The sequence below is a fragment of the Oenanthe melanoleuca genome, chromosome 1A (assembly GCF_029582105.1).
Source record: "Oenanthe melanoleuca isolate GR-GAL-2019-014 chromosome 1A, OMel1.0, whole genome shotgun sequence".
Lineage (NCBI taxonomy): Eukaryota > Metazoa > Chordata > Aves > Passeriformes > Muscicapidae > Oenanthe > Oenanthe melanoleuca.
The window spans coordinates 14,444,324-14,470,541 of NC_079334.1; the positions used below are offsets into that span (position 1 = coordinate 14,444,324).

General features: G+C 44.4%; 1 protein-coding gene and 1 long non-coding RNA gene across 3 annotated transcripts in view; both read left to right on the forward strand.

Moving 5' to 3' along the window:
* The first annotated feature begins 615 nt into the window (after positions 1 to 615).
* On the forward strand, positions 616 to 1,988 carry LOC130248564 (uncharacterized). Its single transcript, XR_008839651.1, has 3 exons — positions 616 to 694; positions 1,327 to 1,414; positions 1,917 to 1,988. It is a non-coding gene; the product is annotated as an uncharacterized LOC130248564 (long non-coding RNA).
* Positions 1,989 to 9,259: 7,271 nt separating this feature from the next.
* The window catches only part of CREB3L2 (cAMP responsive element binding protein 3 like 2), a 75,763-nt gene continuing 58,804 nt past the window's right edge, over positions 9,260 to 26,218 (forward strand). The window contains exon 1 of one of the 2 annotated variants that reach the window (XM_056482416.1): positions 9,260 to 10,897. In XM_056482416.1, the coding sequence (XP_056338391.1) occupies positions 10,790 to 10,897 (108 nt within the window). In that variant the 5' untranslated portion in view covers positions 9,260 to 10,789. The remainder of the gene's footprint in view (positions 10,898 to 26,218) is intronic. The other variant, XM_056482415.1, reaches the window with a different exon arrangement.

Genomic DNA, 26,218 nt, shown 5'->3' on the forward strand with positions numbered 1-26,218 from the left:
TGTGAAGGCAACTTTGGGTGGGAGAATTTGCTCCAGGCCTACTTCAGCCTTCACTATTCACTTCACATACTCAATGTGCACTAGGGATACTTGCCTGACCTCTTCCAGTTTTCCCTGAACATGGAGAAGGGATAGACCTTGTACCAGTGTCAAACCTGCCTCATTCAGAGAATGGAATACAGTAATGCAACTTTGTTTCAAAAGTACTGCTGTGAATTGTGTTTTATCATTATGAAACAAATAAAAGTCAAGATAAGTAGATGCAAATTAGTCTCAAGTGTTACATGGATATGTCTGTGAAAGAGATGGAACAGAAAGAATAAGGAACCTTTGGCTTTTAAAATGAAGCATTTCACAGTGATATTAACAGTACAGGCACAAACAACCATCTGCTGGGGCCAGAAATAGCCAAATGTCACAAGAGCTTAGAAAGTGCTTAGGAGGCAGCAAAAGTTGTGATCCTGGTTTTTGAGAAAACCTGCTGACTGATAGCTTGCCATGCTTAGAAACATCGTAATTCAACTGTATGGGTGTTTGGTCTCTCTTGTTTCAGCCATGAATGGTGTTCAGCTGCTTGGTGGAATTGGACAGGACCTTATTATAAGGCAAGTGGAAGGAGAAAATCCCATAACCATATTTTCCCTCACAACCAATGAGATGTGGTAGACAGGAGATAGTGAAGTGGGCCAGGGAGGTGAGTCTGTACGAGCAACATGTCCCAGGTCACGGCTGCAAGGTCAGCAGTACCACACTTGCAAATCTCTGGGGTGCAGGAAGTTTCCTTTGAGGTCAGCAGAGATGCTGGTGCATTTGTGTGTCTCTTACTGATTCCCAGCAGCATATACTGAAGAGAGATCTGCTGTTGACCTTCCTCAGGAGGAGAGGAGAGTGTTGAGTGGGCAGTTTGTCACTGGTGGAGTTTGTCAGAGGCATAGCAGGTCCTGTACTCTTACTTGCATTTCAGGATGAGGAAAATAAAGATAATTTTCTCATTGATTCTGTCATCAGTTTGTATCTACAGATGTTTCATTCTCAAAATTCTATTCAGTGTGGAGTGCCTGAGGAGAAAAAAATTAATAGCATGAGCACTGTCTTACAGAAAAAGCAATGTCTTTATATGAACTGTGCTTCTACATAAGAATTTGTTTGGACATGGATGAATGGAACTTTTAGTTCTGGAGTGAAGTGGGAGATGGAGTGCTAGTATACTTCTGTTTTCAAATCACTTCTCATAATTTGAGAATACCAATATGTTGAAACTAATTTCTGAGTCTTGTATCACGAAGAGGATTTGGCATCCAGCTGTGTTGCTCCTGTGTACCTTAGGTGACATCAGTCAGAAGACAACATGGCACAGGATATCTGTCTTCAGACTGGGCCTGAAGGATGTCACCTATCAGTATGTCAGGAAGGGGTAAGTGAATGTGGGTGAGGATGTAATGCCTTAATAACAGATTACTGTAGTAATTATGGTGACCAGGAACTGTAGGAAGATACAGGTGCCATAAAAGAAGTTGGCAGAGCTGTACAAACAATTGATACAAAAGCCTGTGTACTTTGAATCAGATTCTGAATTCAGCCTTTTCATCAGGAAGTGTAGTGATAAGACAAGGAGTCATGGGCCCCAGGTGAAAGAGGGGGAATTTAGGTTGGACGCATGGATGTAAGCCTTACTGTCAAGGTAGTGAGGCCCTGGCACAGAGAAGCTGTGGATGCTCCATCCCTGGAAGTGTTTAAAGTCAGGCTGGATGGGGCTTTGAGCAGCCTGATATAGTGGATGGTATTCCTGCCCATGGTCAGGGAGTTGGCACATATGGTCTTTAGGATCCCTTTTCAACCCAAACAATTCTATGATTACAGTGTGGAAAACAGCAGCACAGTTCTCTGACCAAAATCAAATTCTTGTGTTTTTTCAGCTCTCGAATCTTTGTTGAAGGGAAGATAGATGATGGTGAATACACAGGTAAGAACAATGTGAGGTGACAGGCAGGTAATGAGCAAAGCACCTTACCAACGTGCCCCTTGCCCCTTTCAAAATGGAAAGGGCATGGAGGACCTCTGAAATGGAGCTTGGTTTGTCTTCATCCTCAATATCCACAATCAGGCATTTGGAGAGAACGGATAGTGTGTACCAGATTTCCTCCGGCACTGCTTGCGAACATACAGAAATGAGAGTATACAGTTGCAAACTGTTGGTGCCATTTGCTTAAGGAATAGATTTGTGCCTTGAATTGACACAACAAAGAAAACTAGGAAACTCAACTTTTTCCTTGAGCCTTAAAATAGTCTGAGTATCCTACACCTTTATTGTGGATAGAGCTGCTACTGTGCTCCCTTTGAGTGAGGGATAAAATAATTGGGTAGTAAAGCAAACATTTCTGTTACATAAGTATGTCTAAGAAAATAGGACAGAGTAAAAGGAAAGGGAAAAAAGGAAAAAGAACAGTCATATTCATGGATGTTTATGCTCTTTAAAAGCTAGCAGCGCTATAGATTACTGGAAGAGAGAATCAATTATCTTTTTAAATTAGTATTCTCCTAATGATTTCTTGTTCAAAAGGCTCAGTCTCAAGACGCTTTAGAAATTCCTTAGGCTTGATAAAGTAGGAGCTTCCCATAGTCCTATAGGCTGTTGACATGGTAGTGTGAAGACTGAACATGGCAAAAGCTGTAACTGATAGAAATTGTAGTCAAAGAATTAAACCATTATTTTAAAATGTTTCTCATGTCTTTGACTGTTCAGCAGCTTTCCATCAGCTTTCGCACACTTGTTTCATAGTACATATGATCACCTTGAATTGTCTGCTTTCAGGGGATGTAGAGAAAAAACTCTGTATTGGACACAGTTTTGTTCTATGAACTATGATTCTGTTCCAAATCCACATCTTAGCAATTTATTTTAACACAAAAACCTGGGATTCAAGATGGGAAGGCTTGCAACAAGGCAAAAAAATGCTCAAGACTAATTTTTTAAAATTTCTTTTCAGATGATGTGATTTTTCTGAGTGACGGCTCGATGAGAGACAAGGTGTGATGTCCTTAGTGTTTGGATCCAGGCCATTTCATGCCTTTGGTTTTTCAGTGCTTCATAATTGTGTAATTATGTATATTGCAGTAGTTTCTTTAAGAAATAAATAAAATGTTTGTTACCTAGAGGGTGCATCTGTGTGTTCTGTTTTCCCATGTGTTTTCTCTCTGTTATGATCTTTTGGATTACTTTCTTTTTTTCTTTTTATAAGGAAAGGTACCCCAGGCAGCTGTATCAGTTCTTGAGCTGATGACTATATAAATGGGAATCACTCTTTACATCTTCAGCCATTTTCAAACCTTCTGTCCTTGGCTGCTCTAATCTCTCTCCTGTCTGCAGGGACTCCCAGCCTGATCCCCTCTCATCGTTGACATCCCTTCTCTGTTCTATAACTGTCATTCCCTGTTTTTCCTTCACTAAGCCAGTTGGACAGTAAGTTGAAAGCAGAACCAATGGCCTTGACTAGTGCTCAGCTGGAGATTTCTGTCACAGACCCAGAGGAGGCCTCCTGTGCATTTGCATCTGCCCCTCTGCTGATCCTAGGTTTTGTCTTTCATCAAACCCTGTTTAGGTCTTGTTTGTTGTGGTATTTGGTGTAGGATGACATCAGCATTCCCATCCAGTCCCTCGTTAGGGTGCTGTGCCCGTGGTTTGCCATCAGGAGGAGCTGGAGGAGCGACTGCCTTGGCTGTCCCATGAAAAACATTCCAGGTTCAGGATTTTTAGTATGGAAATGGTGCTTGTTTCACCATTTTGTTGTCAGAGTGAGAATTATTGTATTATTGGTAAGAAGCTGCTCAACTAAAAAGTGTTTAATTCTACTACACAAAGAAGAGAAGGTGAAATTCCCACTGTAATACAACATGATGTGAACAGGGAAAGAAAAATATTAGAGGTGACAATTTCCTGCCTCCAGAACTGGTAGGATTTTTTTATCTCATCTCTCTCTGATCTGAGTGCAGACCACATTAACAGCTTTTGCAGCTCTTTCCCCTACAGAATTTTGGTTTTTTTTTAATGCCCTCTGAACACTGTCTGTACTAACAAAAACTTCAATTCTTTAATTTAGTAGTTATACCTGCTTGATGTTAAAGCTCTAACAAGTATCTAAGCCCCTGTCACTGACACACTGGGGCATTGAATGTATTGCTTTGCTACTTCAGCGAGTTGTTATCCACAGGAGATTGTCTTTTTAAATAGACTTTAATTCCTTTCACTACTTGTTTAATCTGAGCCTGTTGTATTGCTGTGAGAATTGTGATGGTGCTCTTGCACAGTACTGATCCAAGTACAGTTTGTGCTTGGTCCACACCAATTTTTCCTGTTTGCCAAAAGCTGGGGTTTGTCTTGAGCTTTCTGCTAAGAGGCTGAGCTTCTGTTCATTCAGTGGTCACCTCGTTTGCACTCTGCTGTGGTGATGGAGCTCATGGCAGTGTTTGTTTTGGAGCCTGGGAACTGCCTTAGCACTCCAGACTCAGAGCAGAAGTAGCAGCAAGGCTTCCCTTCACCACCACCCTGGAGTGGCCAGAACTGCCAGAACTGCCAGAACTCCCTGCAACTGCTGAATGACTCCTGCTAATCTCTGCCCCTGGCTCATTGGAGACAGCAGAGCTACTACAAGATATTAGAAAATGGTGCCAGCAAGCAAAAATATTTGCTCAAGAACTTTGAGTTTTCTTGCCCTTCCAGTTCTATTTAACATAGCCAGTACACTTTGAAAGATTGACCTACTACAAAGACAACACACACTGACTTTGAGCACACACTGGAAGGAGTTTGCTGAATGTTCAGTACAGCTTGGCAGTAGGATAGTTCTTCCCAAATGATTCTGCATTGCCTTAGTTACTGCAAAAATAACCAGTGGCAAAGACTTGTTATGTATTCACCTCTTATGTCTACTCTGCTGCTCTGGGGCAAAGTTAATCTGTAACTAAGTCATTTCAGTTATGAGAAAATCTGGTGTGAAATCTGCATTCCTGTAGCATCTGGTTGTTTTTTTTCATGGATAAGTACTTGGAAATGGAATGGGAATGGTATCATGTGTTTAAAATACAGTGATTCCTTGTTTATAACTAGGAAATGAGTGTTTTCCCACAGAGTCCCCTAGAAAATAGCATTCTGCTTTTTCTTGTCTGTGTTAGCATCTGTGTAAACCTGATGAGGCAAACTTGCACCAACCAGAATATTTAGAAGTGTTTGGACTTAACAAGGAATTTATTTTATGTATTTATGGAGATTATTGGAAAAGATAAATATGGGTGACTTCTTTTTTAAATGTCAGCATGTTCACCAAGTATTTTAAGCCTTTCTGAACAGCTCTGAGACAGAGCTATATTCTGGTCTGCAAGGCAGCTCCATGGCACTCAGTTATTTCTGTCTGTAACGTGTAGGAAACACTCTTCTCCTCTGCTTGCTTTTGTGGCCAGTTTGAGGAAAACACCACAGCATTGTGCCTGTGTCACACAGCAAAGAAGGAAGAGAAGTTGAAAGACTTTCAGCTTTAATTCTCATTAATCTGTAGAAATTGCTCTGTCCACAGAAATTATGAGGCATGAAGAAGCAGGAGAAGATGCTTCAGCCAAAAGATTCAAGTCCCACTTCACCAAAATAGCTCTCTTATTCTCTGTGGTCTGTGGGGTTGGGGGCACTGTGTCTGTGTTCCCAAATACAGGTCACACTTCAATTCAAGACCAGCAGTGCTTGTGGGGCCTGGAGAAACCCTTGCAGAGGGGCGGGAATTGCAAAGGCAGGAAAGCTGAACCGGAGCTTAGAGAAGCCCCTGGGTACAACAGCAAAGAAGGTTCTGGTAAAAGGAGACTGTATTTCTGTCAGTGTACCAATTATGTATGTTTAGTAACAGGCTCTCTTCAGAGCTGGCTATCTCACTTTTTCATGTGTCAGAAAAGGAATAAAATGCCAGGATTGTGGGAAGAAAACTTTACTATTCTGAAGCTCACCTTCTATTTTTAACTCTGAAATTTCTGTGGTGAAAGCCTTTTTGCCAAGTAGTTGAGCATGTCTGAATGTACAAATTAAGACTCAATGTCTGTTTATCTTGGCATTGGTGAGCTTCTCAGCACAGCAGTGTGATTTAAATCTCATTTACACAAAAAATTTGCTTTGTTAGTGCATTGCTGGATACTGGGTAGTGCAAGTAAAGTCTTTGCACAACACACAAAGAACTAAGTTTCACAGGGTTTCTCTCGAGATATCCTTGTTATAAATGAGTTGATATTGAGCATGAAGTTGTAGGTTATTGGTTGATATAGTGAAGTTGTTAATGAATTATTGATGTTTGTGTTGACTATTTGTTGTTAATGTTTTATGTCTTTGTAAATTGTTAATACTCCTAGCTGTCTGTCCCTTACCCTGTCCCAGTACCCACTCTCACATCCACACACACCTCCACTATCCCCTCCAAAATGGCGTGACAGCAAGTGCTCATGGGATACCATTCAGTGATTAAAAACCCCCAAAAAAATGAGCCAGTATAGCATCTAAGACTGAAAAAGGGTACTCCTAGGTGAGGAAAACAATGTAGAAGATGGAATCACCAACCAGAGCTTTTTCACTTTGTCACCATGACTTAAATAGCACTCAGTCCACATGACATCCCTAGACCAAAAGCCAGAAAATATTTTCCTGAGGACTCCTAGTGAGGACAGAAGCTCCAGCTCTGCCAAAAGACAAAGCTGTGCACCTCCTCCTCAGCGTTACCCAGTGAGAGCAGTGGTAGTGTGTGTGACCCTTCAGGCTCCCCACCCAGAGCTTCCTTTGATAATTAAAGGCCTGGAAAAGGAGCTGGTCTCCTGGCCCATTTACTTCAATCCTCTTGTGGGCAACATGTCAGTGTGTGTGAGATTTCCTTCTTCTGCTTGTTGCTTAGTCCCACAGTCCCATGTGAAAATTCAGCTCATTACCATACTTGGCCATTTCACAAAAATCTCCAGTAACTACTGTGATTAGAAATTGACTTCTGGTTTATTCTGCATATTCTTAGACCAGAAATTTGTGTTCTACACTCCTTAAGAGGTGCTGAATTTGTTGAAGAAATCTCTAGCTATGGCTGTTTTCTGTTGCTTTCAAGGCATAAGATTTTTATTGGTAGCTGGTCAGAAACCTGGCACTTTTCATCCTGTGTTGCTGTTTGTTCTTTCCTTGCTAGTTCGTTTCTCAAACTGATTTGAACAGGCTGGCTGTAGAAAATGGATGGTTATCTTGATCCTGTTGTCACAAGTCAGAAAAATGTCACCTGTGAATATTTAATGAGCCTTTGTGCAGCTGACCTGATTGGGAATGGAGTAATGATGTGGTTGCAGGAGTTGTGGCTTCTGCAACCCGGATCTGCAAGGAGAAAGAAAGCACCTTTCCTTTGCCAGGATTTGTATTATTGCTTGTTTTGTTCTTTGATATTTTAAGTAAGTGGTGTTTGTTTGGAGTTCTGCCTTAGCAGGCTCCTCTTTCTTAGCTGGTTTGGTTTTCTCTGTGTGTTTTCTGTGTGGGCTTTTTGCTCCTTGCAGAAAGGGAACAGAATTCTCAGGAAAAGCTGAGCTCTCCTCTTCTCTGTGTATGCAGATAACAATTCCCTACCCTTTTATTTTCTTGTAGATTTGTGGACATCATAGAAGGCCCAGGAAAAATTTGCTAGGCCTTTTCAGGCTCGGAGCTTCTTTTCTCTTTCTCAAGCTGGGAAATCTTTCCTATGCTGAGACAGTTCCTTAGTTCTGGCCTGAGCCTTTCCCAACATTCGGGAAAAACAGAAAGGATTAATAATAAAGTTTAAGCACCTGGTGTTGACTGAGAAACAGTTCTCACGCTATGTGACAGGATTTGTTTTCCTCTATTATCCAATGGACTGCTGTTCTGTTTGCAACTTGCGAACCACACTATAAATCTAGTTCGCTTTTTCAATAAATCGCTTCTTTAGCTACCAGCTGGGGAAGTCATTGTCGTTATTTACGCGACTCCTAGTGAGTACAGCGACATAGATTTTTGGTCAATTTTGCACTTTCCTCCTGTGCTGCAGAGTGACTTCAAACCTGCTTCAGATGAATGGGGTGAGGAAAGGGTCTTACACAAAAGAAGAAATCAAAAATGCTCTCAGAATTACATGAGTTGGAACTTAAAAATACTATTATAGCTGCTTTAAGAGAAAAGTAATTAAGTGTGGAGAAACAGCCTTAATTTTCAGCAGGCTGGTAACTATTGAAATAGGAGAATGGGATAATTTTAGGATAGCTGTGTGTGTATCATGTTCTTGTTGGGTTTAAGGCACTTTGCCCAGTGCCTGATTTCAGGTGTAGTGCCAGTTTGTGGGGCAGCAAGATGTGACACATTAGACTGCTGTCCCATGTGTTGTATCAGCATACTGAATAATTTAATTTTCTGGAAAGGATTAGTTTCCTCCGCTTTTGTCTCTTCCTCCTTGGTGCCCTGTATGTGCTGCCAGTCTCTAGCAGAACTTAGCTATTTCAGATTTCCTTTCCCAAGAACTGGTGCTGCAGCACAAACATATCAGATCGCTATGCTGTTGGCTGCCACCATGCAAAGCAAATTGGTCACGTTTCCTTATAAAATCTTGGGTAATTGTTTCAGAGATGTTGAAGCTCAAAATTTACATGCAGCCTTGAACACTAATTTTAATATTGTGTCAGTAACTGGGCAGGATGCCCAGTTACTTATCTTTATGCCTCAGAAATTGATAGTTTTGTGTGTCAAAATATTTCTGTGGCCAAAGAAGTCTTCCAGTATACTTATGAATTCTCAGCAGCTCTGTGTCCCACAGCAGCGACTGTGCCTCAGTACCAATGATAGAGAGGTCCTGGGAAAGTGCAGAGAGGAGAGGGACACAACTTTTTATGGTGCAGGAAGAGTGGAAACCACTGGGAAAAGCAGTGTGTTGTTTACCCAGGGTGCCTAATTTTGTATGAGTGCTTTACCCAAGGGGGAATGACAGAAGTATGTGCCTGTGCAGCTTCTTCCTTAAATAAATATTTCTGCCTGAGAAATGCGTTAGGATGAGCAAGTTCAGGCCAGTACTCCTGGTCAAATACCAGTCATTGGGAGCCCGTTGCTCAGCAAAGGAACCCAGTCAGGAGCACCTTCTTCTAAGGTGACTTTCATATTTTGGTTTACAAGGAAAATATGGGTCTTCCTTTAGACTTCTTATACGGGCAAATCATTCATTTAGTACCCCAGCCCCAAGCAATTATCTAGTCACAGCAGTGATTTTAGAAGGTGCTAATCTCAGCCAGCAGGGTGATGTAGAGCTTTCTGTTGAAGGGATTACTACAAGGCCACAAAAGATTTGACAGGAAGAACACATACAATGAAAACATGGAGGCTCCTGTATAAGGAAATGACCTTTACAAATTTCACAATCTGCATCTCTGGACTGGCAGAATGGAATGCTTTGATAACAGTGCATGGCAATGCCACGACATAAGTTTGTACCTCTGGTTGGGCTTGCCAAAGTGGTAGCAATTCAGACACTGGTAATTTGGCTTTAAATGTGTTCTATGCTGCTGAAGGCAAATATCAGACTGGCTTCTTTCACAACAACTAACTTAAAATAACTAATCTTTGCAGGAGAACTTTGGTAGTGTTAACTTACACTTTTTTCTTTTTTTTTTTTTCTAATCAAACTCCAGCTGTTTAATAAATTTTTAAGGAACAAACCTGGTGAAACCACCATAGTTTTTCCTGTATTTTGTTGTTGTTGTGCCTATTAGGTACTGGGCAATCCTTCTGGCTTTGTTTTCCTCATACAGCTGGTCTGAGCTGAATGCTTCGTGCTGCACAGGCGCTGGTTCTGTGAGTGGATGGAAGTAGCTGCCACAAAAGGTGATGTCTAAAGGGAGGTCTAGGAGCGAGAGACACGCCAGAAAGTCCAGTTCTGGTTCCTGCACACATTTCCAGCCTGGAAATGTCAGTGTTAAGCTGATCCCACAGCTCCCGGCCGTGCCTGAGCTCCGGGAGCTGCAGACAAGCACTGAGGAATGCCCAGCTTTTTGAATCCTAAATATCTGGCAACTTTTCACTTTTAAATAACAATGGAACGTCAGTGTTGCCCCGGCTTGGCAGGAACACAAGTCTTAAAATACCGTAATTTCCCGCTGCCTGGGATTATTTTTACCGCCCTTTGATAAACACTCTGGGTCCGATCTGCAGCAGGCACCAGCGTTCTCGGTGCGACTGCGCAGAGCTGTGAAGTTCTGGTTTTCACAGCGTGCATTCTGACCTGTCTTCACTGAACAGGCACCGTGGGCTGTGCTATCCTCCGGCCCTCTCTCACGAGAGCGCCATCCCGAGCGCGATGCCGGGGCCGCTGCAGGTCCCTCCCTGAGGCCGGGGCGGGGCGGAGCGCGCCGGCCGCAGTCTTGTCGTTGTCCCATTGGCTGCCGCGCCCGCCGCTCCGCCGCGCCATTGGCCGCGCGCGCCACGCCGCCATCCGCGACAGCGCGGCCGCTGGGGGTCCGCTCTCCCATTGGCCAGCGCCCGGTACTGATCGCTCGCGATTGGCGGGCTGGGCGGCAGGGGCGTGACCGGGCTGGGCGGGGGCGCGGCGCGCGTCTGGGGTGGGGTGACCCGCCTGGCTGACGTTCGCGCGCTACCGCCGGCTCTGGGAACGCGCCTGGGTGGGGGGCGGCTCCGCGGCCTGGGGCAGCGGTGGAGGACGGAGGCCGTCAGCGGGACGGCGGACGGACCGACCGACCGACCGACGGAAAGACCGACGGGCCGGTGCCTGTGTCTGCGGCCGCCATGGAGGTGTGCGAGAGCGGTGGGGAGCAGCCACCACTGCTGCACTGGGACCGCAAGTTGAGCGAGCTGTGCGAGCCCGCAGACCCTGACACGCTGCTGACCCGCACGGTGAGGAGAGGCGGGGGCGGGCGGCGGCTCCTGGCGGCGCCGGGAGGCCGGTGGCGAGATGGCTGGGACGCTGCTGTGGGCGGCCGCGTTTTGGGGCCCGTGGCGAGGTTCCTCGGGCTCCCCGTGGGCGGGGGTGTCCCGGCGGGCTCCAGGGTCGGCACTGGGCGGGTTTGGATAACAGGTGCCTCCCCACGCCCCTTGCCATGACTGCCACCCCTCCGGCGCTGTTCCCCCCAGGGCCGAGGTGTCGTTGGGCAAGGCTTGGGGTGGGTCCCCTGTGCACCGGCGGGTCTCAACTCCCTCACCTTCGAGCCTGGCGGCGGCTCCCGATAACCGGGGTCCTGCAGCCCCCTCTCCGTCCGTCGCCGCTTCCCCCCGCCCGGCCGGGGCTCCCACTGCGCCCTCGGCGTTGCCGCTTCTCCCAGGCGACGGTTCAGGAGTCGCCGACCGCGTCGTGTTCTTCAGGACGAGACTGTCCCTGCTCCGTCCTGCTCCCCAAGCGCAGGAAGGAAATGACACAAGTTTCGATGTTTATGTTGTTTAATTTTTGGCTGGAATCCCCATACTTTGGCTTGCGCAAAGTTAGGACAGTTCCGAGGAAATGTGTCTTCTTGGCTCTGTTCTGCTCGTTCAGTTACTCAGGAGCTTCTTGCTAGCACAGCGGTACACCTCTGTAAACCCCTGTAGGTGTAATTCCCGACGGGTAGTGTGCCCAAGGAGCACCTTGGGACAGCAGCACAGAAGACTCCTCCAGACCGCTGCTGGTGCGAGGCATGGGGCAGCCACGCTCGGTGTGGTTGTTGAGCACGTGCTTGGATGGAGAGCCAGAGGAACATGGTGGTGGTCAGTGGGATGTGGCAGTGCCCGAGAAATGGCACTTGGCAGCGGCTGCCACATGCTCCACGTTGCTTCCTTACGCCCAAGAGGGTGATGTGCAAATACAGCCCCGAAGTAAGTCACCCAGCTCTTCATGGGAGCAGCAGTGACCCCACAGCTACTGCCTCTGTGCCGATCTTGGCATTGGTCTTGTGAGGCAAACAAGGAAAATCTTATTTGTTTTGTGTGGTATGTGGTAATCTTACTGATCTGGGATCACGTCCGCCACAAGCTCCAAGCCTCATTCCAGCAGGAAGCGGGATGGTCTTTAAAACAGTATTTGGCTTCTTGGTCTTTGAAAGTCTTGCACAATATGTGAACACTTATAGTGGTGTCATGGTGGCTTGGGTTTTTAAAAGAGTCAGCAGGAGCACTTGACAATGAAAAGCTCTTCCTTCAAACAGCCATTTTCTTGGTTTTTTTTCTTTATCAACAAGAATGTTGTGAATGAGAGGCTTTTTGGAGAGTGTTCCCCTTCAGATTTTGCTTTTTCTTGCTCTGTTTGGATCCTTGTGGTGAGAATGGAGTTGCAACTCTTAACTTTTGTTTTCTTACTCAGTGTCCTCATATCTTCTTTAATTAGTGCCTTGAAGGACATCTTACACTTGGGCTAGAACTTGTGGCTGCAATGTATATGTGCCTTTTCTGCCCTATTTCAAGGAGCCTGAGAATTGAGATTAAGTGTGTCTTGATAAAGAAAACATCCTGTTTGTCTGGTGGATGAAAATGGAATGCCTTTCCCTTTTCTGTTTTCAAGTTTTATTGGGGATTTTCAGCTTCAAATGCTATGATGATGAGCATTTTGTAAGGGCAGTGCATAGCTGGATCTGCAAATTCTTGGGCTGTGACAACCTTTGTTGGGGGTAACACTGACATTGATTTATTTGTGTTTCCTCTCTTTATGATTGGGACATTTAGGAGTTTAAAATTTCTTCAGAGACCCTCTTGAAGCCAAATAAAAAGTGTGAAATCAATTTCTCTTTTTGGTTGTTCTTGGGATTCTTCTGAAAGAAGTTTTGGGAAAAAAAGCCCAACTAAATGCTGTAAAGTAGATGTGGTGAGATATTGTGATCTTGAAAGAAGAAAAGACTGTTTATGAAATTAACATTCTTTAGAGTGAAAAAACCCCACACTTCTGCCTGTTGAACTTTTGTTTTGCCAATGTGCCCTGCCATGTGGAAGAAAATTCTGTGCTTGGTACCATGAAACACAAGGTCTTTATTTACCTCTGGCCAAAACTTCATAGAATCATTTGAAAAACCCAAAACAAAAAAGCTCTCTGGATGAAACATCTGTTCTTCTCCTGGGCTATGCTTTCCATCTGGAAGAACTGGTTTGACCCAGTTACTTTGCTGTTTGTAAACTTACTGCAGGGTTTTTCTGGAAAGACTAGGATGATCAGGAGACCCTTCCTGTGCTCCTTCTGCAGAAATGCCCCTGCCCTGTGCTGTCAGTCACCCTTACACCAAGGAACATGTGTCCTACAGCATCTTTTGGTCTTCACACACTCCCGAGGTGCCCCTTAGCTGGATGTGCATGCCTGCATCCGAGGAAACCATGGGCTTGGGAAACGTCTCTGGGACAGTCATGCAGCCCTGGGAGCCCGAGCTGGACTGCAGGGGGAGGAGTGAGAAGATGATGTTAACTGAGGGGAGAGCTCACAAACAGGAAGAAGGATCAGTGTCATTCCACAGTTAGACCTGTGTACACAAACTGGTAATGTTGAGAATTCTGTGCCAACTGTCTTTTATATAATTTGAGTTAAAATTTAACTTTTCTACAACCAAAAAGGCTGTTCCTGTCTCCTGTTGATTTGATGCTAGCAGACAAGTGTGAAAGTATGCATACACTTAAAAATTTGACCTCTATTTTAAACTGTTCCAGCCTGCCTTAATTACCAGGGCTGAAATCCAGCCTCCTGGGGATTTACATTTCTCCAGTGCCTGGAGCTGTGTGAGGAGCTGTTTCCTTACCCCACTGGTGCTGTCGGTGATATCATGGGCTGTAGCTGGAGAAAGTGGAGCCTGGAAGAGCTCAGCTCTGCTATTGGTATGCGGCAATCCTGGAGTTGTCTTGTTAAAGTCCTCACAGTGCTCACCTGGATGGCAGATAGCTTTATAGCAGTTGTTTTTCCAGAGTGGTTAAGTTTCCCATGGAAGCAAAGGCTAAAAGGGTTCCCAAAGGCGTGTTCATGGTATGTGTCACGTGTCTGCATTATATAATCATCTGTGCTGTAGCTTGTTGTGACTGTGTTGGTAGTGCCATGTGCTGGCACTGTGCAAGGCAGTGTTATTGTTATTATTAGTGTTATTATTGTTATTCTGTGCTTTTTCCTGGTAGTCAAACAGAAGGGAAACACAACACCTGCCACCGCCCAAGGGGAGCAGGAGTATGGCCAGGTGGCAAAATCTCCAGCTTCTTGCTGCTGCTGTTATTTTCCATAACACACGGGTGGGCTTGAAGTGGGCTGTTTTTGCTGGTGACCATGAGGCTCTGTTGGAATTGATCTGTGGTTGGACATGGCCCAGCTGGGACTGTGTCTTCTGTGACAAGTGCCAGATCTGATGCAGATGGATAAATCTGACAAACACGGCATGAAATGCCAACTATCTGTCCCATTGCTGGGTGGGGGCTGGAAGGCAGGTGGTTCTTAGGAGCCTTTGACATTTAAAACCTCCTTATGTAATACTGAGGAGACAGTTTTATTCCCCCCTCCCCCTATTTTCATGGCTATTTTAACACGTTAGCTGCTGCTTCCGGATGGTGGCAAAATGCAGGCAAATGCAAGCATAGATGTGATCTTGGCATGGCATGTGTAGAACTACAGCTGCCCTACAGGTACGGGGGGACAGCAGGACTAAAATCCTAGTTGTTATGTTCTGGGTGTCTGGATGAGTGGTTAACTGGAAGGTAACTTTAAATGCCAGGTAGCCCAAATGGTTTATTTGTTAAAGAGCCTGACTATTGAACTTGGAACTCATGAAAAAATTGGAATTAGTGAAATGCCACATGGCTGCTGCTGTTTGAGGGGTATTTGAGCCCTGTGATCCTGTTTCCATGTTGCTGGTGATGCTGTGGGCAGCTCAGCCCTGGGACAGGGGTGCAGTGTAGGTTGGAATGAAAGGAGGAGGCTTTCCAGGCTGCAGCTACCAAGTCTCTGTCTCCCTGTGAAAGCAAAACCAAAGGTGAAGGTTAATGGCCAGGTTACGATTGTCATCTAAGGTGAGCTCGGGAAATTTCCTCCCCATTAAAACCTCTGAACCTCAGGAGGCTTGCCTGGTGACTCATTTCTTCTGCCACAAAAACGGTGATTGCTGCTACTTTGTGTCTCTAATGATTTCTACGGGAAAGCTGCCTCTGGATGAGCTGCCAGGGAGTGCCTGGAGCCCTTGGAGTTCGGCAGCCGTTATTTTAATGGATGGCCGTGCTTATTTTTACAATCTGTGTGCATTTAATTGAAAGTTTCGGTTACGGCAGTGGGTGTGGATGTGGAGCTGGCTCTGTCTTGTTGAGTGATGGCTGCATATAGCTCTCTGGTGTCAGTATAGTTGGATCCAATTTTGCTTCATTTTGGCAGGAGGAAAGCTACTTCATTTATTTACTCGTTGGGTTTGGTCTGGTGCCCACAAACCATAAAGCTGAAATCCCTCATTCTTTCTTCTCTATACACCTGCAGCTGACTTTATGTTAAATATTTGTAGAGTCAGTACTTGCAAAGATTTTTCCAAAGTTGCAGTAAAGAGGGGAAAGGAGAAAGTGAGATTTTCAAATAGTTGTATACAGAGCTCATACAAAGCAGTAGTGTTAAATTTTCCATATGAATAGAAAAAGAGAACATCACAACTGCTGAACAGCAAAATTAGTTATACACAGTGAGTTTGCACTAAAAACCATTTCTCGTCCTCGTTTTCTTCCCAAATTTAAATAAGAAAACTATTCCAGTTTGCCAAGAGAGATGTCATGTACTTGTAATGGGTCTAACTGACCAGTCCTCTAAAAGCTGAGATAAACACAAGTAGGAGACTTTGAAACTTTACCCTGTTGTTTTCTGACAGTTAAAATCAGAAAAATTAGGGTATTGAGTTGCTGGCTGTAACTGTATAGTGAAGTGCTTGATTTTCAGTGAAGACAGGAGCTGGAAAAAATGTTCGTTTGTTGTGGGACTGACTTTGAAGTGTGGTAGATAAGAATGAGCCAGCATAATGTAAAAACCCACTATTTATTATTTTTTCTAATGGACATGACTGATGTGCACCATCATCTGTAAATGTTACCTTTGGAAAGCCAGTCCTTACACATGGAATAGGTTGTGCACAATAGCAGGGATAAAGGAATTTCACTTATGGTATTACCAGATAGGGCTTTCCTGTGTCTGGAGTTGTTCAGCTTATCTACAGGGCTGGTGGGAAGTTGCAGGTATTTAATTCGAAGAGTCCCTTCTTGGCTAGGGCTAAGTGAGTTTCCCCTGTCCTTGGATGCGGACCAGTTTTTTATTAAAGTAGTCTTGGTTTTTTAGGATTATCTGTTTGCTATCTGTGTGAGGAGGCCAGTATGTGCTGGCTACTCCTCCCTCTGAAGAGCGGGGCGCTCTGTGTCACTATGGGCTCATTTTCTCTTGATCCCTCACCTCACAAGGTCCCTCTGAGATACCTGGTTGCTTTGAAGACACAGTCCTTTGAACGTAGTCCCCTGTCTGAGCAGGCAAGTTTTCTTGCTGGCTTTCCACTTGCAGATAGGTGCTGCTTTTTTGTGCTTTTTTGTATCCAAATGTTGGTTATCAGGCCTTGCTGTCCTTACTGCTGTCTGTACACCTTCCTCCCTGCATTCCCAACAGCTGTTTTCCAGCCACTTCATAATACTTGGTTTAAACATCCATCATCTGTATGCTCCGTCTTAGGCTGCTTCTCTCGTTTTCGGAGAATGATCATTTTGTGAGTGAGATGTTAGCAATTACGTGCTAACATACAATAGCAATTACGATAGGTGACATTGCCGTCAGACACAGAGTGTCTGACCAGGATCAGTGGCATTTGTCACAGGCTGTCTCCTTTAGCTCCCCTGATTCCCTAGAGCATCTTGCCTTTTTCCAAGAGAAATAGGTTCCTGGTAGGTCCCTGAGGGGTGCTCTTGCAGCAGAGCTCATAGTCTGTGTTTTCAGGACGGTACAGTCTTTTGGTCCCAATTCATCTCTGAATTATGGAGTTGCCTTCTGGCTATGTTTTTTTTTTGTGGGTGGCAAGACCTGACAGTGCAGTTCTGCACCTGGATGTAACCACAGGCTGTTGTGGCAGGTGCTTAGGAGCTCATCCAGTTTTAAAAGGACATTTTTTTGCCAGAAATTAGCTTTCAGGCATACCAGTTCCCTGATACAGCTTGCCCTGTAGCAGCCAGGTAGTAATGCTGACATGAAAGGGCAGGTAGGAATCTTTGTCTGGGGAAGGGGTAATGGAGCTGCATTTTGAGTAAAGGAATGTGCAGTGGGAATAGTCAGAGTAGATTTATGGGTTGTGCCTAGATGCAAACCTGATGTGCATGTGTGTATTTATTTGATACCAGTAGACAATTATTTGGATGGAAATAACAGGGTTTGCCTGGAAGAGGTATTTGTTCAAGGGTCATTAGAAGAAAGGGTTGTTTGAGAAGGATGCAGGTATGTAGTAGAAAAACAGACAGATCTGATGTTAAAGGAAACATTGATGTTGGATTGGTCCATGGCCCCACTGCCCCTGCAGGATGTCAAGTGCTGGTGAAAAGTGGAGGCTTCCTTGGATACTAAATTATTTTTCTTTCATAAAAGTGAAAGGAATGGCATGCAAAGAATAAGCTTGGCTTAGGGCCACAGTTTTGCTGGCAAATATGTTGCCCTTTAACCTCACTGAAATGAGTGATAGGCAGTAGAGAAGACAGGTGAAAAATGGTGGTGTTTAACAAGGCATAGCTGAGGTGCACATTAAGTCTGAGATGCTGAGCTTTTAAAAGCAGGGAGTTTTTCCTCATTCTCTCTGTCTTTGAGCTGTCAGACACAGATCACAGTTACAGAAAAGAAAGTCGCAGGATTGAGTTGAGTGCTAAATGTGTGCAGGAAGGATACAAATAATGAACACTCCCTCTCTTGAGGGTGAGTAGTGAAGCAGAGAAGGCAATGTGAGAAAATAAAGTGTGGCTAAATGGGTTAGACCTTAATTCCTAGAGCTGTCCCCATTGGTGTCATCCGTCCAAATGTGGAGCTGAATACTGCCAGTGGCCACTCTGTGTCATGGAAACTATTACCTTCTATTTTTTTTGCCATCTGCTGCTAACTGGCTTTCAATCTTCTGTATGTGATCTGGCTCCACTGTGGTGACAGGCAAAAATTTAATGGAAAAATATGAGACCTACTTTATCTCTCTCCTCTCTGCCAAAGAAAAACGTTCCTCTGCAGCTATACTGGGGCTGGCTTTGTCCTTTCATGCAATCTGTCAGTCATATGGGGTGAGAAATAGAGACCAAGTTGCTCTAATAACCTCTAAGGGAACTTTGGGTGTCTTAGGGAGGTTCAGGCCTTCTTCCTTGCCAAATTGGATGTGTCCTGAGCAGCGATGCAGGGCAGAATTTGGTGGAGGCTCCTCTCCTGTAGTGTAGAGGCAAAGAACAGTATTACTGATGGATTTAGTGGCTCACCTGGAGTTGGGCTCACTGCATTCCTGCAGCTCTGCTGGGATGAGCGCAGGCTGTTTGGTGACCCTGCAGCGCTCATCTCCAAGCTTTTGCTGCAGCTGAAGTTGCCTGCAGAGGTAAGGAGTGTGATTTTCTGGGTGAGATGGGATGTTCTCCAGTAGACAGGAGGAAAGTCATTTGCCCTTGTTCTGCACCAAAGATGTTGTGTGCTGCTCCTGATTTTGGATGTGAGCAGAGTCCTCAGCCATGGCAAAATTCTTTGAAGGACATTGTGGCTTGTGAAGCAAGAGAAGCATCTTTCAGTTGCTGTGCTTAGGAGTACCTGGTTTAATTTTTCTTCTCCGAAGTTTGGACACTGTAATGTGGAGGTCTGTAGAAAAGAGTGGGAAAAGAATTGGGCTCTTTATACCACAGGAGGGTGAGAGGAAATGGACATCAGTTAGAAGAGAGAGGTTCAGACTGATAAGGAAAAAGAGCTTCACAGTGAGGACAACTGAGCACTGGAGAAAGAGCTGCTCAGAGAGACTGCACCACCTTCTTCCTTGGAAGTCTTTAAGACCTGACTGGCTAAAGGCCTGAGTAAGCTGGTGTTACTTAGTGTTGGCCCTGTTTGGGCAGAAGGCTGGGCTAGAGACGACCTGAGCCCCCTTCCAGCTGGAGCTGTGCTGTGGTTTCTTTCACAGCAGTCTGCACTCAAGGCACTGACCTGCTCAGATTGAGATAGGACAATGCTGGGCATCAGACTGGTGTGTTTCAAAGCTGTTGGTCTATGCTACCTTATACCTGTCTTATTTCATTTTTGTGAGTAACCCTGAAACTGTGGGTGTGGGAAGAGGTCACCTCGTGGGTTAACTCGTGAGTTGCATAGAGGAGGTTTTGTAGACCTAAAACCTGAAAAACACCCAAGAAAAAAACGCCCAAACTGCAATCCTTGAATGCCAAGCAGATCTCAGTTCCTTCATCCCTGCAGCAAATTCTGTGCACAAGAGAATGCTTATCCCAAGGCTGCTTTTTCCCCCAGTCTTCTATAGGTTCTTTTGTTGGCTTCAGTAATCCACCTGCACTGTTTTGATTTTGTGGGGGTTATCTGAAGATGTGTGTTCTTTTTTATGGAACCTCTGGTACCCACTGGAGAGATTTGTGTGTGTGTAGAACCAAAATTCAGGAGCAGCAGGGAACTGCTCTTCTCTCCTGGATTTTCTCACCACTGCCGAAGCAGTGATGACATGGTTGCCTTAGAAAGCCTGTGATATGACAGACATGGTGATGCCATCATCATCATCAGGGGGAGCTAAGACTAAGAACTTAGAATACTGCAGTGTTTCTTGCAGCCAGACACCTGGCTTTCTGGGATCTGTCCTGGCTAGCAAAGGATGAAGACTGAGGGAAAATATGATGTCTGAACTCTCCAGTTTCATAACTCCTAACATGAGGCAGTGGCTGACTTTCGGCAAAACATCTGTTTTTCTCATCATGGGTGTAACTGGCTTCATCATCAGTGCTGATGATATGTCTTGTTTGAGCTCCCTGGTGCTGCAGCTCCATTCCCCTCCTCCTCTGTGCCGCCCCCCTGCACAGCTGGGTGTGTGACTCAGGCCTGGGAGTGGTGTGGGGTTTCAGGCAGCCTAGTAAGATGTATTTTTTAGCAAAAGGGCATAAAGCAGTAGGGTTCGTCTCAGAAAAAGAAAAACAAAACAAACTGGCACTGCCTACATGTGGCTCTGATGCCTTGCGTGCTCCCTAGTGAAATGCTACAGGGGCTGGGGCTCTCTGGGGATGTCCATTATAGTTGGCTGTGAGCCATCTGCCCTTCCTCTCACTGGGAAGCATTTCTCCCTTGCCTCTCCAGATGGATGCCTGCATGTCTGGCTGACCTCTTTCCTCATGGCACTCCTGAAGGGACTGAACCTGAGGGAGAGGGCAGGAGCTGGCAGCTGCAGGAGGGCTCCAGATATGCATGGGTGCTGCTCCCCTGGGATCCGCAGCTGGCTCTCTCCACCAGCCGCTGGAAGGCACCACTTGGGTGGGACTCTCTGCACTGCTTAGGCGGGACTTCCTGCAGGAGCAGGCACGACAGGAATGAGCTTTGGCACTGTTTTTACGGCATGAGTTTTCTGGATGCAAAATTTGTCTCCTCCTCGAGCCTTAGTGCTTTTGCAGTTCTTTTTCAATCCAGCTCGTTTGCTCCTTATCGCCTTCAGTGGAAGCTGCTGTTTGCCAGAAGGACTAAAAGAGAAAAAGTAGTATTTTGTACTTGCCCAGGGTGACTTGTGACTTCTCACTTGGCTGTACTAATTCAGAGCGAAATTTCTGCAAAATTTCAGCTCTGCGACTTGGGAATGTTTCCCTATTGCTATTCCTTGTTGGTTGGTTGTTAGAAATCTTAGAAAAAAACATGGGGGAAAAGATGAACTTAATTTATGTTGCTGGTTTTTTCTCAACTACAAACACTGCAAGATCAAAATGAGCACAAAAAGCGTCACTTTCAAAATTGTCTAGTTGAAATCTTGATTACTTTTCTAAAAAGTTTAAAGGCATTTTGTGTCCAGAACATCTTTTTTTAGCTTTAATGTTAAAAAACCTTCAGTGCTCAAGAGGGACATTACATGGTGTGGTGGCTGGGATGGAGCCAGTAGAGCTACAAGGAAATTGTTTCAAATTCACAGGCAGTTTAGGGGGAAAACGGAGCTTGAAATTGTAAGCAAGAAACTAGAGTCAGCATAAACTTGCATTGCTGAAGAGGCGTCTGAAGCAGTTGTTGAGTGCAGAAAGCTGTAAAGTGTGGGTATAAAGAAGCCTGGGTTGTGGCTGGGGATGGCAAATTAACGGTGCCACTGCGATGATGAAAGTGTTGAAATGTATGGTTTGGGGAGATTCTTAAAAACCTGGCTCTTGCAGGTATCAGTATATCACAGTTTGGTTGAGGACTTTTCAGTTCTTGACACCTGCATATCTGAAAAAGAGCCTGATTTGGGAGAATTCCAAGAACAGAATTTCAAGAACAGTCATGGAAGTAAGTGGTTGAAGAGGCAGGTTTGTGAGAAGTGATTACAAACATTAAATGTGTATTGCTTTGAAGGTGGACAGGTATTTGGAGGAGTTTGAAGAAGTGGTGTGATCAGAACACTTTATGTTAAGCTCACATTGTTATTCTTGAAGCATCTTTCTCAGTTTCATGTGATGTATGTAATGTCATTTTCAGTAATAGTACCAGAATAGAGTGTCTGTGAAAACTTTGATTTCAGCCGTGGTTCTCATTAACAGACAGATGATGAATATTTCTGTACTCGCAGCAAGATCCTTTCAGAGCTTTGTGCTTAGATTAAAATTATCATAAAGGGGATTATGAATCTTAAGATATCATTATTCTGTGCCTTTTTTAAACTGCGAATGTCCTCTAGTAGTATCTTTTCTCTTTTTTTCAGGTCTAATGCTTAGAGAAGGTTAAAAAAGAATCAGTATGAAGTACAGGGACTCTGGTCAACAAAGAATATCCAAGGGGGAAAGAGTGTTGGCAAGTGTAAGGGTAGAAAGATTTCTCTAAATGGTGCCATATGAAAATTAGCCACTGTCAGTAATTAGGTTACAAAATGTCTTGGAACCAAAAAATCTAGATAACAGGAAATCCAGATAGCTGGAAGATCCCAGAGGAGAAGTTTGGCTTGTTGACATTGATTTATGTTGGGTCGTGACATCATGAGGAAATATCTGAAAATATTCAATTAATAGAGTAAAGGGGGAGGAAATTAAAATTATGCACTGGATGTCTGGGTACCAAAGTTATGTAAAAATACTTGGAATCTTTTAGGATTCCACAGTTACAGAGTGCAATAATACAGATAGATTTAACCCTGGTAGGCAGAATTTAATGGAAAGCAAATATAGTCAGACAAACTTGGTTTCATTCTTTGAGATGAAAAAAAGAGATAGTAAATGGAGACATTTTGCAAGCAATTGGCTATTAATTTCATTTCATTGGTTAAAAGATTGTACCACGAAGTGTATGGAATTAAAGGACTGACTCAAAGTAGTTGCTAATGGAGAATTGGTGTCAGAGAATAGATTTATTGGGTTCTGCAAAAAAGTACCAGAGAGGATGATTCTCAAGGTTTTCATCCGTGGTGTGGAAGCAAAGTTATGTGACTAGGAACAAAAAAATATGTCTGCCTGTGGGACAGGTGAATACATATTGGAAATCAGGACTTGGAAAGCATAACAAAAAAAGTGCTAAAATACACTTGAGCTAAGAAAAATGCTTATTCCTCAGTCTTTGAGGCACACCCATGTTCTCTTCTGGCAGTTATATTCCAAAAAATTATCAGATCCTATATAAGGGTACCTCTTGGAAACAGTGGATTAGGACAGGGAAGATTAGGAAGGTTTCATAGTCCTTTCTAGCTTGAAATGCTATAAGACTTTATTGCTGGGCCTCTTGACTCTGGATACTTCAAGGCGTAACATACATCACATACATCACAGCTTTTGGTCATTTTCCTGAACTGCTGATTTCAGTGAAGTTTAAATAAGTGATTTAATTGCTTCAAGCTGTTTTTGAACTTGTGTTTATCATGACATCTCTTGGCACATATAAAGGAAATATACTTGGGGAGGTTTGGGTGCTTGAGAAGAAGACTTTTTGCCTTGGGGAAATGGAGCTCTCTATTTTGGGACTGGAATATGGACAGAGACATTTGATAGAGAAGAAGATTAAGAGAATTTTGTTTTCAAGCAGCCTGCCTTTAAAAGTAGTACCCCATGTGTGCATCATAACCCATAACACGGCTCTGGAAGGACTGTGGGAATGGGAGTAAATCATAATTGCATGTCCAGGTGGATGCAAATTGTGAGAATGGAAACATCCCCTAAGCCTAAAGCCAAAAAAGGGACTTTTCTCTCTAGAGTGAACTGAAATGATTATTTAAGTAGATAACTGAATAAAGTGTTTTCTGTTGTTGTTAAGAAATGTGGAATGAAGGGAGGAGGGAATAATCTAGAAATCTTATTCTGAATTCTTTTCATCTTATTAATAAATTTCTTCTTATACTCTTAAGTTTTAAGCCTGCCTAGTCTCTACTCCTAAATCCTATCTCTAAAGGAAACTAAATATATTAAAATTGGCAAACCCTAGTCACACTGTGACACAGTGTTTAACAAGGAAAGATTGTTCTTATCACTCTGCCTCTGTGGATCACACTACAACCTTGTACTTCTCTGCACCATCAGCTGAAGGAACCTTAAAATCCCTTGGCTGTGGCAGGTCTTACCTTATTAATACCTGTCCCGAACTTCTGCAGCATTTTAACAAGTCTGGAGGTTTCTGTATGATTTAGGGTCAGTTTCCTCATAGTTTGCAGGGGAATAGTCTTTAATTCTGACATTCATATTGTAACAGGAGGAGAGTGCCTGGGACATTTAGGAAGGGTGAGTAATTTTACTCCTTTGGCATCTCTGTGTTTAGGTAGCTGGCAGACAGGAGATGCTGCCTTAAACTGCTTCCACAGTATGGCATAACGTTTTGTAGTGGTAATACTATTTTGGTTTTTCTCTGGAATATGCTAGAAGCAAAAATATTTTATTCAAGTAATAGTGTAGACAGCAGATGCGGTTTGAAAGTGTCTGAAAGCTGAATTGGAAACATGGCAATGACCAGGAGAGTACACATCTCTAAAACAGTGTTCCTTCTTTTGGCATGAAGATCCAGCATGCCTGTGATGTGATGGTGTGTGGGGGAATGCTGCTGCAGTCATGGAGTGGCCCCTTTCTGACCTGCTCATCATGGAGTGCCTCCTGGAGAATATCTAGCAAAGAATGAAGCTCCTCAGCCTGATAATCCTGTCAGGCTGGTCAGGCTCCACCAGGAGAGGCTGAAGTGACATGCTGCTCGGAGTCACCTCCAGAGCCTGTCTGGGGATGGAATAAATGAGCAATACTGGTCATTCAGTACCAGTTAATTTGTGGAGCAAGTTCTGCTCCTGTGACTTCCTTTGTCATTCTGCTGTACAGAGGTAATCTGTGGCAGTGGAGCCACAGGACGAGACATGCCTGACTTTTCAGAGTACTACCAGAAGGCTTTTGAGAGGTCTCTCTTGACTTACGTGTCCTCTCCTTATTGAGCCCTCTTAAGGCACTTTGCAGCAGGTGTCCCAAAAATCTCAATTCTCACGTCTGCTTAGATCTCCAACAAGAAGTCTGGTGCTTGAGCCAGGCAGACTGCATTCCATCAGTTTAGTCAAGCAACAGGAAAAACTGGGAGTCAGAATTCTGTGGAGATGATATGAAGTGAGTGACCAAATGCCTGAGAAAACCTGGACCAAGCAGGGGTGTGAAGAAGTGTGGAGGCCGATGGAGTAAGGAAATGTAATGAGTTGTGTGCAGCCGAGGCTGTGACTTCAGAGGTCTGTACTACATACCAAAGAGAGATGGCTGTGCTGGTGCTGGGAAACAGCTCTTTGACCAGCTCAGTCACTGGCAGATGCTGCACTTGTGTGAGCTTTGAGGCAGTGCTGTGGCAGTCTGAAATGTGTATGTGTGGTGCTTTGCTTCAGAGCTCTTGCATTAAGCAGAGATACTTGACACATCTCAGACTGGAGCTGTACCCATACAAGAGCTGATCTTCCCTCTGGACTTTGAAGGGGAGAGGGGCCTGGTGTAGAAGCAGGCCTGAGGTTACTCATGGCCTGGTGCTGTCTTATAGCAGCAGGGAGAAGGTTGGATTTTTTTGTCTCTGAACAGATCGTCAGGGATTTCTCTGAAGTACCAGGGCACAATTAACCAGCACATTCAGGTTCCTCACTATAATTATTTGCAACACAGAGGGACTTAAACGCTCTTTTGTTAGATTAGCCAGGGACCAAGCAAATAGTGGTTCCTTCAGCGTCCTGTATTTTCCCCTGATTTGGTTTGGGGAGTGGTTGCATGGCTCCTTTGGGCTGCTTCTTGGAATGTCCCTGCAAACTCGCCTGTTTCCAGTTAGTGTGATGCAGCGCTTCAGGAAGCTGAGCCAAGCCAAACAGGGACGTTCCCCACTCAAGGAGTGTGGAGGAAACCTTAGGACCTTATAGTCAGTGTAACTGCAGGCAGTATATTCAAATGCTCAAGATAACTGTTAACTTCTTAGTCTCCTTTTTAGCAAACAGTCTTTGTGTCCTTGGGGGTGTTCCTTTAAAATCCAAACAGGAAAATAAGGTTGGGAGGAAGGAAAGGGTTTCTCCATCCCTCTTTGACAGGGAAGAAAATAAAAGGTTATGAAATGCCAAATTTTTTTCTAGTTTTATGTGAGGAACAGCTCTGCCTCATGTAAGTCTTCTCCATTATAGCCTAGTGCACAGTTTCTCACACTGGTGGACAGGCTCATATGAAAGAGCACAAGTGTAACCACTATGGTGAATAAAAAGTGTTTCCATTATTTTCTAGAGAAAGGTATAGCCAGAGAATCTGTTAAGCGGACCCAGGGAATGGGCAGAGAGATGTAGAAGAGCTGAGAAATGTTGGATCTTTGAGCCATCTCCTGCCCTAGAAACCATACAGTGTAGGACGGTGTCACTTCTGCTCCTTAACTTGCTGGTAGGTGCTGGTGGTCTTGTGGAACTAGCATTGTTAAATTTTTGTGTATCTAACCCAGACCTATCAGCTCCTGATAAGTGTTTTAATAGGAGAACCTCTTCTTTGTCCAAATTAGGCTTTGGAGAGCTCTTCAGGGGGTGCAGACTAAGGGACAGAGCATGGACTGGACAACAGTTTGACAGAATTTGGGAGGGAAAAATAGCAAGGAGCTCTCTTAGCTTAAAA